The sequence below is a fragment of the Passer domesticus genome, chromosome 5 (assembly GCF_036417665.1).
Source record: "Passer domesticus isolate bPasDom1 chromosome 5, bPasDom1.hap1, whole genome shotgun sequence".
Classification (NCBI taxonomy): domain Eukaryota; kingdom Metazoa; phylum Chordata; class Aves; order Passeriformes; family Passeridae; genus Passer; species Passer domesticus.
The window spans coordinates 5,069,902-5,083,758 of NC_087478.1; the positions used below are offsets into that span (position 1 = coordinate 5,069,902).

General features: G+C 42.3%; 2 protein-coding genes across 2 annotated transcripts in view; one reads left to right on the forward strand and one right to left on the reverse strand.

Moving 5' to 3' along the window:
- Positions 1 to 1,349: 1,349 nt before the first annotated feature.
- On the reverse strand, positions 1,350 to 12,604 carry NUDT5 (nudix hydrolase 5). The gene is made up of 10 exons (XM_064421776.1): positions 12,561 to 12,604; positions 8,447 to 8,536; positions 6,372 to 6,439; positions 5,536 to 5,588; positions 4,795 to 4,902; positions 4,179 to 4,274; positions 3,113 to 3,214; positions 2,715 to 2,723; positions 1,942 to 1,995; positions 1,350 to 1,692 (listed from the first exon to the last, which is right to left on the reverse strand). Exons 1-10 carry the CDS (start codon positions 12,588 to 12,590, stop codon positions 1,583 to 1,585), a joined length of 720 nt encoding a protein of 239 aa, XP_064277846.1. The 5' UTR covers positions 12,591 to 12,604; the 3' UTR covers positions 1,350 to 1,582.
- A 405-nt stretch (positions 12,605 to 13,009) lies between these two features.
- The window catches only part of CDC123 (cell division cycle 123), a 31,599-nt gene continuing 30,751 nt past the window's right edge, over positions 13,010 to 13,857 (forward strand). Inside the window, exon 1 of the mRNA XM_064421775.1 lies at positions 13,010 to 13,192. Coding sequence (XP_064277845.1) covers positions 13,119 to 13,192 — 74 coding nt within the window. The 5' untranslated portion in view covers positions 13,010 to 13,118. The remainder of the gene's footprint in view (positions 13,193 to 13,857) is intronic.

Genomic DNA, 13,857 nt, shown 5'->3' on the forward strand with positions numbered 1-13,857 from the left:
TGCAGTCTTTGGTAATTTCTACAGTGCCTTGATAGGGAAGTAGGTCTAGAAGGCTCCCTTTCTTCCTCTTTGTATTTTTCTTTCCAGAATATAATTCTGATCAATTTTCAGCAACTAAAATTTTAAAAAATCCCAAGATTCCCCCCCTTAAAATCATTGAGCTTTTCTGCCTTCCTGTAATCACTTTTTCCCTTTGATGTTACATTTATTGTATCTTCTCTCTTAACTTGAAAGTAACTTTGTGTTGTTTGTGAAGGTAACAAACTCTTAAGCAATTTTCTGTTTCAGAAAGTTTCCCTAATTATGCACGCTCATCGTCTTCTATTTCAGAGGCAGTACTGATTTTGATGTGTGTTTATTAAAACTCTCAGATCCTGACCTTTCAGCCGTGGTGGCTGTTTACATAATTAGTAGCAGCCCAGTGTGCGCAGATGCACTGAAGGTTTATTTGGGATAAGATGTATCTAGAAGTGATTTGACTGACTGAAGGTGCAGCCTGGGTACACACACACATGTCCTCAGGAGAGGGAGAGCTGCGAGGCTGTGCCCTCTCAGGGCACATAAGTGACCTCAATCCTTCAGCAGGATCCTCTGAGCCTGCACAGTTCTGGTTTGCACCGATAGATGGTGGTGTCATAATCATTATTTTAGATCAGACAAACCAGTTTTCTCTTTCTGCATAGTTTAGTTAGGGCTGGGAGAAGGAAACATGATGTCTAAATCACAATAGGAAGTTCTTGAAATTGCCATTTCAATTACTTCAGCCAGAGCATGCACACAGTTTTCCTGTGCTGCTGTCCCTGCTCCTGTCACAGAGAATTACTACTTAATTGAGATTCTACAATTCTATGATTTTTGAGTTAGAAGACCCACAAGACTCACAGAGTCCAACTCCTGGCTTTGTGCAGGACATCCCAAGAATCTCACCATGTGTCCAAGAGTGTTGTCCAAACAAATCTTGAACTCTGTCAGGCTCAGTGCTGTGGCCACTTCCCTCGGGAGCCTGTTCCATTGCCCAGCCACCCTCTGGCTGAAGAATCCTTTTCTGATACCCAACTTAAACTGCCCCTGGCACAACTTCAGACCATTCCCTTGGGTCCCATCACTGGTCACTAGAGAGAAGAAATCAGTGCCAGCCCCTCTGCTGCCCATCATAAAGATGCAGCCCACCATGAGCTCTCCCCTCCCCAGTGTTAGGAGTGAGTGCTGTGAGTGAGAGAGACCTGCACTCACTCTCCTGCCTCTGCCTCCTTTGGAACCATAGAGTTACAACACCAACCATGGTTACCTAAGCATCTTTGCTATACTGAACTGTAAGTGCAGAGAGGAATCTAGTGAGAAGTAAGCCATTCTGAAAATTAAACAGTATTTTTATTATGGATATTCTGTCAAGGCTTGACAGAGCAGTTAGAGGAAATGCTTTTTGTCAGTAACATAATTCAAAATAAAAATACCAGAATCATTACTACAAACACTTTTTTTGCTCTACAAGTAAAGCAAATGACCTTGATTACAAGAAGAGTTAATACTTCTAAGCCATCCAACTGGGGCAGTTTTGAATTCAATTTCTCATTGTCCAGTTCTAGAACTTCATAAAAGGAACTTGGAGCGGTTTTTCTGCTGCGCGCTTCAGAGCCAACGCGTAAGTATAAACCCTGGCATCTACTGCCAGGTGCTCCTCTGCTACCAGTTCTGAAAAAAAAAAACAATTATGAGATGCTGTTAAAACCTCACCTTTCCAGAAATGTAAGTCCTTGCTAAAATGAAGATGTGTAGACATTGCAAACTCCTCCTGCTATCACTAACTCGCATACCTGGCCAGGTCTCTCACAGATTTTTGCTTAACATGCAGTATTCCAGGGTGAGGGATGACACCAGGAGCCCTGAGAAGGGATTCCTAAGGCTCATGTTAGTGCATTGAATGTGTCAGAAAGCTCTTACCATCAATCCTTTGCAGAAGGTCATTCTTTGGAAGTGAAACAACTTCCACAAATTCTAGGAGAGAAGAAAAAGGTTTACACATCCTTAAATTAGTGAACAGTAGAGAAATTCACTTCTGTTTTCTGTTCCTTGTAATTTAGAAGGGCAAAGAAACTGATTTAATGCTCATCACCGTCCAAAAGCTGTGAGCTTTCATATATCAAAAAAAGGTCAATTAAATGGGGAAAGGCAGTGACTGGGCTCACTAAAAAACATGTTTGGCAGAAAAAAGCTGGAAAAACAGTTGGGAAAAAAGTGTAGCTGGTAGCTACAAAGGATAAGAATCCCCAAAACAGAAACCTACCTGTTGAGAATGAAAAATATACTGTTGAAGAAAACTTATTTGGCTTCTCCTGGTACAGAATGGATTGGAGATGCTTTTCAAGACCAAACCATCTCAAAGGGTTTGTTAATGATGAATTTATGCTGGTTTACCCCTGCCCTGTCTCTGATTTACTTGTCTTCAGGGCTTGACCTACAGCTGTTGGGGGGTCAGTAATCTGCATTTCCTGAAATACTGGTGCTATAGGTGCAATACTGGGAAAGATAATTGACGCAATAATGCCCCACAGGAATTTGCATCTAGGCCAAAGTCAACCTCAGGCACATTTGATTAGGGTCGGCAGATTACCCAAGCACAAATAAAAACCAGTTTTAACTGACTTTTTCTAAGTAAAACTTGCCATACGAAGAATCATGACCTTATTGTCAGTGAGATCAGTCACATTACGTACCTCCATCATCTGCAAGTGAAAAGAGTAGTGAGTTAAGGGACTGAAATACACCAGAGTTTACAATTAAAAAGCATTTGATGGCTGACTGTGAGTGACACTGCAGTTACTTCCAGAGTGAAGCTACAACTGAGAGCACTATCTAGGTTCACAAGTGCTTATGGCCCTCACTGAATTTGGCACTGAAATGTTTTATTTTGAGTGTGCCAACAGCTGACACTTCATATCTGGGCTTCCCCAGTGAATTCAGCAGAGACACACTCATCTTGACTGCAGGATGTGATTGGAAGGATGTGCAGTATCCAAATCAGCTAGGACAGGAGAGATGAGTGGTGGGGTTGTTTTAAACCCATTGTTTTGTTATCGTCTGAAAATTTTCAAATAAATGGTACAAAACTCACCAAGGTTTTGCTTAGGTCTTGTGTTCTCAGCCTCATCTCCATTTATGATGACGCTCACGATGTGTGTTGTGCTGTTTGACATTCCTGGGTCCAAGCACAGAGCTGCCAACAAGCACATGCAGAGGATTTTGCTCATTTTTCAGAGCAGGAGTCAGGCACACCTTGACATTTTAACAAAAGCTTTCACAGCAATGTATGTGATACAATAGGAGAATATATATTTGGCAGACATTTGTGCTGTAAGAGTAGTGAAAACTTTGTCTTCACATATTCTTAGAAGTAATGTTTCTGTAACTCTCAGCTCTTTTACAGATCCCTGGGAAGATTTGTTTTCAGAGTCAAATTTACTTTCCATTCCATAGACTAAATATTTACTGTGAACTATCCCTTACAGACTTCCTCAGTCTGTTGGAGTTAAATTTTGCCATTACCTCTCTCCAACCTCTCCCAGTCCCCAGCATGGGGATGTACCCAGAAACTGAGAGACGAGACTCAACTGCAATGACACTTCCTCAAAATCCTAAATCGCCTCACCTACCTTCTCAAGTTTGATTTATGATCCTCATTTTGCCTTCATTTTATCTTATGTAGGAAGCATAGGATTGGAACAATCATGTTCCAAAGGATCTCTGAATTTACTCCAGTTACTCTCCTTTCTTCTTTGCAGCTGGAGAACCTGAGTACTGTCACCTCCCCACAGCTGACACAAGGGTGACCTCTGCATCATGCAGCTTTTTTTTTCTAAGTTCACAGATGCTGTTCACAGAAGTTCAGCAATTTAGACCTTTACACTTTAAAATGCCAAATCAATCACAGCTTGAATAATAGGGTTTTGTGTAAAGAATCTTAATTAATAGCAATTTCCTCCCTACAGACATCAAACTTACTTCAGACTGAAGTTCAGCAATTGATTCACATAAAGGACCAAAGTTTCACTTTTACAGCCATGAGATGCTACCCTGCTAATCTGCATAGGCTTTCCCTTTGGTTTAGAGCATTTCAGACATTTAGATTAGCCATCAAGACAGAATTAGCTTTGGTGGGAAAAAACAAAAAAAGCAAAGACCTGGAGTACATTCAATGACTTCCCCCTTGTAGCCAGTTTCTTCCTTCAGCTCTCGAAGCGCAGCACTTTCTGCTGACTCGTTTTCCTCAATGAGGCCTGGGAGATACATAACACACAAAAACAATTAAAAGCTTCCCACTTAACTGCAATATCCATCCTGAGATCTAATCAAGCTTTCTGGAAGAGAGGAAAGAAACATCCTCCCTACTCTGTCTTTACAGAGGGATAAGTGTTAGGAAGGATTCCAATCCCTGGATTCATTATGCTGCTTAACCAATTATCTACAGAATCATGATGCCTTCCCCAAAAATGGCATTAATATTCTCATGAGAGAAAGAAGCCAAATGCTTTGACTCTTAGAGAAAGGAGAAGTGGAGGGAATTTTCTCCAATCTGCTAAAACAAGCTTTTTTTATTTTTTCATTATCAAATATTCCAATTTTGGAATAGCACATGGAGCTCAGCTACAGCTTCATTAAGATCACAGAATCAACTAAGTTGGAAAAGACCTTGGAGATCATCAAGTCTAACCTATAAAATACATGAAGATTGACACTCCAAGCACATCTAAACACTCTGAACCATATGTGACTCATCCCAATGTTTCAGCCACCTACCTGCAGGAAATTCCAAGCAGTAGCCATTGATTGGGGGCCTGAACTGTTTCACCAGGACAATGCAGTCGTAGTGCAGGGTTCTCTGCAGCACTGCTATCACTGCTACACCTACCACAGCCATGGGAGACACAAGAACACGGAATGTGAGCGCAGCAGAAAGTGAGATTTTAGTGCCAGATCTGGAAAGGAACCCACACACTGCTGCTCTGAGCATTAAATGTTTAGATGTCTGCTCCAGAATCCTGATTGATGAATTTAAGCTCTTTAAAACATGCATGGTGAGAGACCTTCAAAGCTCCCCAGTAAGCCAGATGCAAGCAAGACTGAGCCACAGGGAAGGGCTCTCCTGTCTACAAAACCTGCTTGAAAGCCTCTGTAGGGAACTCTCTACTCTCCATTTGTAAATCATGTCCCAAAGAGCCCCTTGGCCCCTAACAGCAGACCCAATCACCAGTTGGTGAGCTACTCTGTGTCAGGGCACCCCGGATGTCTCAGGAAGTGCTCCATCATTTTAAAGTGAACACAATGACCTTGGGAAAGCACTCCCACCAGTAAGGTTCTGATTCTTCAGCACTTCAGCTAGCCTTTCATTAGCTCAGGGTACAGCCAGCTCTGCCAAGCCACCTGTTCCACATCCTCATTCATTCAGGAACAGGTCAGCTCAAAATCTGCATTGTCAGCTTATCAGAAAGACTTTCAAAGGAAAAAAAAATGCAAACAGAAAAAGCCACCAATTCTTACCATCAGCTGTAACTCCCTTTTTGTTGCCAGTACGCTTTACAGTTTCCCAAGTTCTGTTTAAACAGAGAAAAGAACAAATGAAGACATAAATCATCTTCTACCCTTGCTACTTAAATAAAAATGTACCATCATACAGTGAGGTCTTGTAAGAAGCAGCAGGCCACAGGCAGGCCCTGTCATACACTGGCACTATAAAATGTCTATAGTACAGTTTTCTTTTGCCTACTTAAGGGGCAGAGAGAAAATAGTTAATTTTAGTTACACAAAAAATCCAATCTTGGTAATTTTAAGAGGACACTGCTGATGAACTGGGAGGCACTAGAGAAAGCAATCAGTACAGGATCTAACACATTAAGGGGAGGGAACTGAAGCCATGTTGTAACACCTACAAAAACACAGCAAAACTAAAGAGTACAAAAGAATTGGACAGAAATGATAACACACAAGAGGACATTAATTTGTCAATAATATGCAGGATCCAGCACCATCAGCAAGGAAAAAGGAGCCCATAATTAAGAACCAGAAAAGCCACAGGATGGACTCTGATTGTCACAGAGTAGTGGCACAGCTGGAACTTGCTTCTGTGTAGCATCTTTCCAAAGAACTGGAAATGCAGCAAATCCAAGTCCAATTTGCCCAAGAGGGTTTAGGAGCCAAATTCAATCCCAATGCTTGCACATCTGCCAGAGTAAGATTCTCTCCTCTGAACAGCAGGAACTCTGAAGGAACCTCACAAACCTCTCATCTTGTCTGGAGTGATGTGTTTGTAATGCTCGTGTTCTCTAGCCTGGGGCCAGTCTGCAATTGGGAATCTGGAATACCAGAGAGGCAATTACCTGGTTTTCCCAAAGGGATCAGTGTAAGTTGTTTCTGCAAGCTTCAACCATTGTCTTTCTACAATTACCTAAAATAAAGAATTAGTTGTTAAATACATTATAAAATTAATCCCAAAGAATTGGGAGGAATAGCACAGCTATTCTTAAGTTCTTTTGAAGACAAATTTCAGCATCACATCACATGCAGGAATGCACAACAGCATTCCTGTTGCTAATACAGAAAAGAAAGGACTAAATTCTTGAATATGAATAAAAACATAACCCCAAGACAGTAGTTTCTCTTAACATGAGTTTTATAACCAAGTTTTGATGAATTCAGTGGGATTTTGTCTACTGCAAAGTCCTAACTTTTAGTAGGATTTTGCAAGGGTAATGTATCAGCTGCAAGAGTCTCTGTGCAGCCCCGAGACTTCAGCTACACTGGTGCTCACGAGTGCCCCCTTAGCAGAGAGCACAGCCCAAAGCTGAGCATGCAAGACTGAAAACCAAGCTACCCTGAAACTTTTCTTGCCCTGATCCCAGACTGTGGCCTTGTGTAACTGCTGTATTCTGCAGCTGTGAGAGTGACACTTATCTGCCCCTTTAGGCTTCTGAGAGCTGCTGAGTGAGTGTTGGCATTAACACTGTGACCAAATGTCTTTTCTGGGCTAAATGAGTTTATTTACCCTATGTTTCCTCATCTTTTATGTAATTCTTTTAAAAGAGAAACATCCCTATAGATTAGCCTAGCAGTTTTTTCTTTTACTGTAACTTGTTTTAAAATGAGTTATTTCTATTTCTTTGTCTACTACTTTGATGGGCAAAAAACATCTGCTTATAACAGCCTGAATGTGCCTTCCCAGAAAAAAGAAGAATGAAGTAAGAGCAGCTCCCACTTTAATGGAAGATCAGGCATCAGGCCACACTCTTACTACACAGTTACAGAACCACTTCTGATATAAGATCCACTGGCAGAAAAAGGGTAAATTCTTCTCTGTATTAAGCTCACAAAATCATTGAAAAAAGTAAATAGCTAAAAATATGTAAAACCTAATTATAAATTTCCAGTGATATGAAAGAGTACATTGTTTAAAAAAGAGAATAACTAAGAAACAATACAAAAAAACCCCCAAACAACAACAAACCAAAGAAAACCATAAAAATACTATACATAACCAAACCTAAAGAGGATAAAATTAAAATGTGCCTGCAAAATGCCCAGCTCTTAATAGAAAACCCAAAAAGATTACAAAAATTAAATCCTTTATGCTTCTGAAATATTCACATTAAAAAATGCTTAAGAGAAAAGACATAATACAAACAAATCTCTTCTTTCCTTGTGCCGTGAAACCGGAAGAAACTACAAGAGTGTGTTCACTCCATGAAGAACAAATAAAAGAAACCACATTTGTGTTTTAACCAGAGCAGGACACTGCCAAACCTGCCTTAACACCAAAGATGAACTTTTAAGAGTTCATTTTAAAGGGAACAGAAACAAATATAGGCAGTTTAGGGTGAAAATGCTTCTAATAAGAATGAAGTACCTCCAGAATCCTTTCTTAGGACTGGTATTATTCTTACTACTTCCTTACTGATGTCTTTCAAACAGCAATTATATAAATTCAAATCCTTTCAGCAAACATAAAACATGGTACAATCCTAAATTTTAAAGCAACCCTTGGTGGTTTGTAACCTTAAAGAAACAGAAAACTGTTTGAAAGAGAAAATTGTTGCTGAGTTTCATAACCCACCAATTTGTAAAGTCTCTCAGAGATATCAGCATTATTTCTGAACAGTGAAAAACCTCCTGAAGAGACAATACAAGAAACAGATGCAAAATCTGAAAAAAAAGAGAAGCAGCTTAAAATAATTCAACACTGTAGATTTTTCTCTCCTCACGGATAATTTGTATAATTATTTCAATAAAGAGGAATGTCACTTCTTTTAAACTCTCTGACAATCAGGAAGAATTTTTTTGTCTATTGAATAGGTTTTTAGGAACATTCAGCCTCTCTAGCATTTTGAACTCTGCACTCACAAACTCACAAATAATTGTTATTTAACAACAAAAAGTGTCAAACCCAAGCATGCTGTACCTCTTCCTTAAGGACGAATTGTTTAGCTGTTTTTGCAACTTCTGTGGATGTCTCAGCTGCCATTTTCAGGAATGTCAGGTTTTTCCCCTCCTGTGCAAAGTCCAGATATATATGAAACAAAATCAATATTTGCTTTCAGTGTAAAGTTAAAAGGTTCATTTCTGCACCGTAAATTAACAAATATAGCTTGCTGGAGAAAGTCAGGGACATGTGATGGCAAGTTCATATCATGTTTACAGCTCCACCCAGTGATTTCAGAGCCAAATAATTCAAAGGAGAAATGTAAATTTGGGTCAAATTCCTGATTTGTATAGTTTAATAGTCCTGTCAGCTGTCAGGTAGCTATGCCAGCTGAAGACACTTTTGTTAACTATTCAGATGTCAGACACATATACAGACAATTAGTGCATTTCAAATAGTTTCATTCTGAACTGGGTGAAATGTTCTGTCAACAGTGTCTGGACAACAGGACTGTGCACTCCACTGTGAAAGTGGGAAAAAAAAAAACCAAAACCCAACAACTTATACCAAGAGGACTTGAGTGGTAAAAACTGTCTGCTATTAAAAACAATAACTAGAACCTACCTCCAGCTCACATCACAAATAAACAAGTAAATTACTCAATCCTTCCACTAAAAACAAGGTCAAAAAACTACATGTATGTTGCAAGTCTGTGCAGCACATGGGGCAGGTGTGATGGTGTGACCATGGCACGTCAGTCTCTTACTGGGAATGATGTGCCAAACACCTACAAAAGGCAGCATTTTCTTTAAAAAATGCCCAAAGCAAGGCTCTGCACTGCAGCTCGTGCCTCAGCCTGCATCCCCAGGAGAGTGAGACTATGCACTCCCCCAGTCCAGTTCCAGCCTAAGGACACAGCAGGCAAAAAAATGTGTTAGAGACTGACCCTGTGTCACTGTGGAACTACAGGGAACTTTGAGCACAGAAACCTATACCAGGGAAACCATCTCTGATATTAACTTAATACTGAAGTCCTGAAAATCATCATGAATCATAAGGAAAAGCCAGTGAAAAGAAACAAATCAGTTTAAACACCAGGAGAGATGAGATAATCTTAAAGATCTCAATCACCCCTAGCATGGATGGTCATAATCTTTCCAAAAAGTCAAAAAGAATCTTTCTATGACTTCAACTGTGGATTAATAAGAGTCTGTGTGGTCTCTAGCAAAGAACAGTACAAAGTGTGTGAAAAGTTTCTCTGTCACACCCAACTTCAGCACTTTCATTTTTCACTTCATCTTTATCCTTTTTGTGGTAACATCTGTTGCACACTAGTGAAACGTGAAAGAGCAACAATCAGCTTTTTTACATACTGGATTGACATTTACTTGCAGTAAGCAGTTAAAAGGAACAGGTAGGACTAAATATTTCTGTTTAACAGCAGGAGTAAAACTAAAGTACATGAGACCATTTCCTTGGTCTGTACACAAGGCAGGCTCTTCCTTAAGTCTTAAGAAAGTGGTTTTGGATGAAGCAGGTGATTGAGGTCAAATGTGTAGATTGGTTTTATGTAATGAAAAGAAACCCTGACCTTTTAAACCAAATTCTGTTCCTTCAAAAATATGTTCTATAATATTCTCTCAAGGAAATGAAGCTCCTTTTCAAAACCACATAGTTTTATTATCTACCTGACCACCATCTGTATGACAAACTGCTCAGTTGCTTGTGTTCCAGTTTCTATCCCACTTCAGTCAGCTGTTCCAATGTTTGGAACTCCCTTCTCTTAGGACTGAAGAGTTTTATCTGGACAATGGCCATGGTCTCATGCTGTGACTCTCACATACAAGACCAAGCTTTCCACCAAAGACAGGCAAAAGAAGCAGAGCCCAGGAAAAACAGTCAAAGGAGGCTCTGTGTGATGCCTTTAAAAACACAAAAACCTAACATACCCAGCTACAGCAAATTCACCTCCTACATTTGGAAAGAATTACAGCCTTTTGCATTGTCAATATAAATATGTAAAAGGAGTAGAGAGTGAACCATAGCCTTGTTGAAGTTGTCTTTGGATTGGGCTAAGTCTTCCTCTTTTACTCTGCCCTCCCAGGAAATCCTGTTCCATTGATCACCCTAATCCTTCTGCACAGATACCACTGTATCTTTCTCAAATGTGGATTACCACAGCTGTATCATGAAAAAAAATACTAAAACCTCATCTTATGGCAGAACCTGCTTTCAAAACAGCTTGTTCTCTCCTGAAAGATTCAGCAGTGATTTGCTACTTGAAACAACAACAAAAAATAGTCTCAGTGGTTTGAATTGTCACTAAATCCTAAAACGGGTGAACACCCCCTCAAAGAGAGTGGAATACTGATCCAGCCCAGCTTCTGTAGTTTGGGTCTCCTCCACAAGTGGGTGCAGTAACTCTATGCATAGTGACATTTTTAGAAGTTCCACAAAACAGTATTTTTGTCAGGATTCAGTTGGCAGTACAGAAGTGAGAATTTCTGCTGTTAGAAAGCTGAAATACTGTTTGCTTAAATGAAGGCTGCAGTTCTGGCATCTCACGTTAGTCATGCTGTCAAGTCATCTCTTGTTCATAAACAAAATTAGCTGCTACTGAAAATTAAATTTAACACTAAAATGTGAGGTTTCTAAAGGCCTGTTTAGCTTCCAGAACATGCCTTGTCTTGCAGTTCTTCTATCTCATAAAATTCCCTCTGCATATAAATATAAGTTCATTTGAGTTAAAAATTCAATGCAGCTGATGCAGCAGCCTGGCTACCTGATTTAGGATTACATGAGCTCTAAGAATATACATTTTTAATTGTTATAAACGCAATCTTAAGAATATGTCAAAGTACCCACATTTATCAGCTGCCTTAACATGAATCAACAGCACTCAAACTATCAATTATGGGGAAAAATAAATGTTTTTTACTTTGTCTAGTAGTTTTTGTGCCCAATATTAGAGTGTACTGCTGACAAATCATGCTACTTCTTCCATTTATTTCAAACTGGGCTCCAATTCTGTCCTGAAAAAGCCATGCCATTTATAAAACATGCAACTTTATTCCCATTGCTTATTTCTTCACTGAGAGGCTTCTTTTCAAGGCAGCATCCAGCCATTCTACAGTTCCCAAATTATCCTTCCCAGCAGTTAAAATCTTAAGCCAACTGAGATCTGTGAATCAGTTTGAGAGAGAAGTCAAGATATCAGAACTATACTTCAATATTAATAATTAAAGAGATGGATTAGCTTTCCTAAGTCACTTTTCAGAAGACATTCTCTGACCCAAACACACATTCCAGCTGACAGCAACCAGAATTAATGGAAGCTCAGCAATGGGGGTCCCATGGCAAACTCAAGGTCACGGTCAAACAAAATACAGATTTTTTTTTTCTTATAAAGAATGTGCAAAACAAACACTGGCAACATTTTATGCATGATTTAACCAACAGCACTTCGAGATACCTAAACTGAAGACACACATCATTAAAATCTCTAGAGGCAATTTACACTTGCTACTTGCACTTTAGTGCCATGATTCTAGAAACAAAATAAATTAAGCAAAAATTAAGTTGAGGGGAGGGAGAAAAGGAGAGGAAGAACGTTTCATTATTATCACGGTGTCTAGGAGCAGGGATGACCCACTGAGTGCCAAATAAAACACGGGCAAGTAGCTGCAAAGCAAACAAGGATTATCTCACGGAAGCAGAAGGGGGTGAGAGGCAGCTCCGTGGTGTTATCAAACTTCCCAACAGCCGAGGTGTCACACAGCTGGGGGGACATCCCCAGACACAGGAGGAAACAACGCCATGCAGGGGACACCACAGCTGAACCACGGGGCTTAAACATCCCCCGTACTACTCTGTTAATGCTAGGCGTGGGACTGAGCAAAATGAAATAGTGATAAAACTGACAGTGTGAGCTCACAGCTGCACCCAAAGGCTCTGCCCCTCTCCCCTGCCCGAGTGAGACCCACCGAGCCCTGGGCACAGCTCTGTGTCCCAGCACTACAAGGACGTGGAGCTGTCAGAGCAGGTCCAGAGGAGGCCACAAAGTTGATAAAAGGACCTCCTACACCTCCCCTACAAAGACAGGCTGAGAAAATTGGAGAAGGTTGTGTGGAGAGTTCAGAGCACCGTCCAGCACCTGCAGGGGAGCTGGAGAGGGCCTATCCATCAGAACTGCAGCGACAGCACAAGGGGTCATGGGTACAAACTGAAAAAGGGGAAATTTAGGTGCGATATCAGGAAGAAATCCTTTACTGTGAGGGTGGCGAGACACTGAACAGATTGCCCAGGGAACTGTGGACGCCAGGTCGGATAAAGCCCTGAGGAACCCAGTCTCACGGGAGGCGTCCCCGCCCGCGGCAGGGGGCGATTGGAGCTGGCTGATCCTTAAGATCCCTTCCAGCCCCGTAACCTCCTAAGAGCTTAGAAACAGCTCCACGCAGGGCACAGGGAGGACAGCAGCACCTAAAAGGATAAGGCGTTACTCAGCTCCTCCAGGGCTCGGGGCAGGGCAGGGCAGGGCGAAGGCAGCGCTGCGGACGCTCCGGGCGCCGCCGGCAGCGCTGAGGCGGCGGGGCGGGGCCGGGCCCTGTGCGCCGGCGATGGCGCCGGGCGGCGCTCGGAGCTGCGCGGGAGGTTCCGGGCGGAGCGGGAGCTTCCGGGAGCGGCCGGGCTGAGGAGGAGGAGGAAGAGGAGGATGAAGAAGGAGCAGGTGGCGCACTGCCAGTTCTCCGTGTGGTACCCGCTCTTCAAGGCAGTCACCATCCGCAGGTGTGGGCGGTGCGGGGCGTAGGGGAGCGCTGTGGGGCGAGCGTGGGGTGAGGGAGGGTGTCCTGCCCTGCCCCTCCCCTCCCCTCCCCTCCCCTCAGCGCTGCTGGGGCTCACCCGGAGTGCTGTGTCCGCTTCTGCGCTCCTCGGAGCGGGAGGGACGTGGAGCTCCGGGATCGGGTCCGCTGCAGGGCTACGGGCGTGATTGAGGAACTGGAAAAGCTGAGGGAACCGGGCCTGTTCAGCTCGGGGACCACAGAGTGGTCTGGGTTAGGAGGGACCTTAGAGATCATCTGGTTCCAGTCCCCTGCCGTGGGCAAGGACACCTTCCTCTAGACCAGGCTGCTCCAAGCTCCTTCCAGCCTCCAGGGATGGGGCAGCCACAGCTTCTCCGGGCAGCCCTGCCAGGGCCTCACCACCCTCACAAGGAAGAATTTCTTCCTAATATCCATCTAGACTGTCTCTCGGTTTGAACGCATTCCCCCATGTGCTGTCACTACAAGCTCCTGTAAATAGTCTTGCTCCATTTTTCCTGCAAGTTCCCTCCAGGTACTGGAAGGAAAAAGAGATGACTGAGAGGTGCCTTCGTTAATTATATAAATACCTGATGAGGGGGTGCCAAGGGATGGACCCGGCTCTGCCTGGTGGTGCCCAGCAATTGAAGGCAA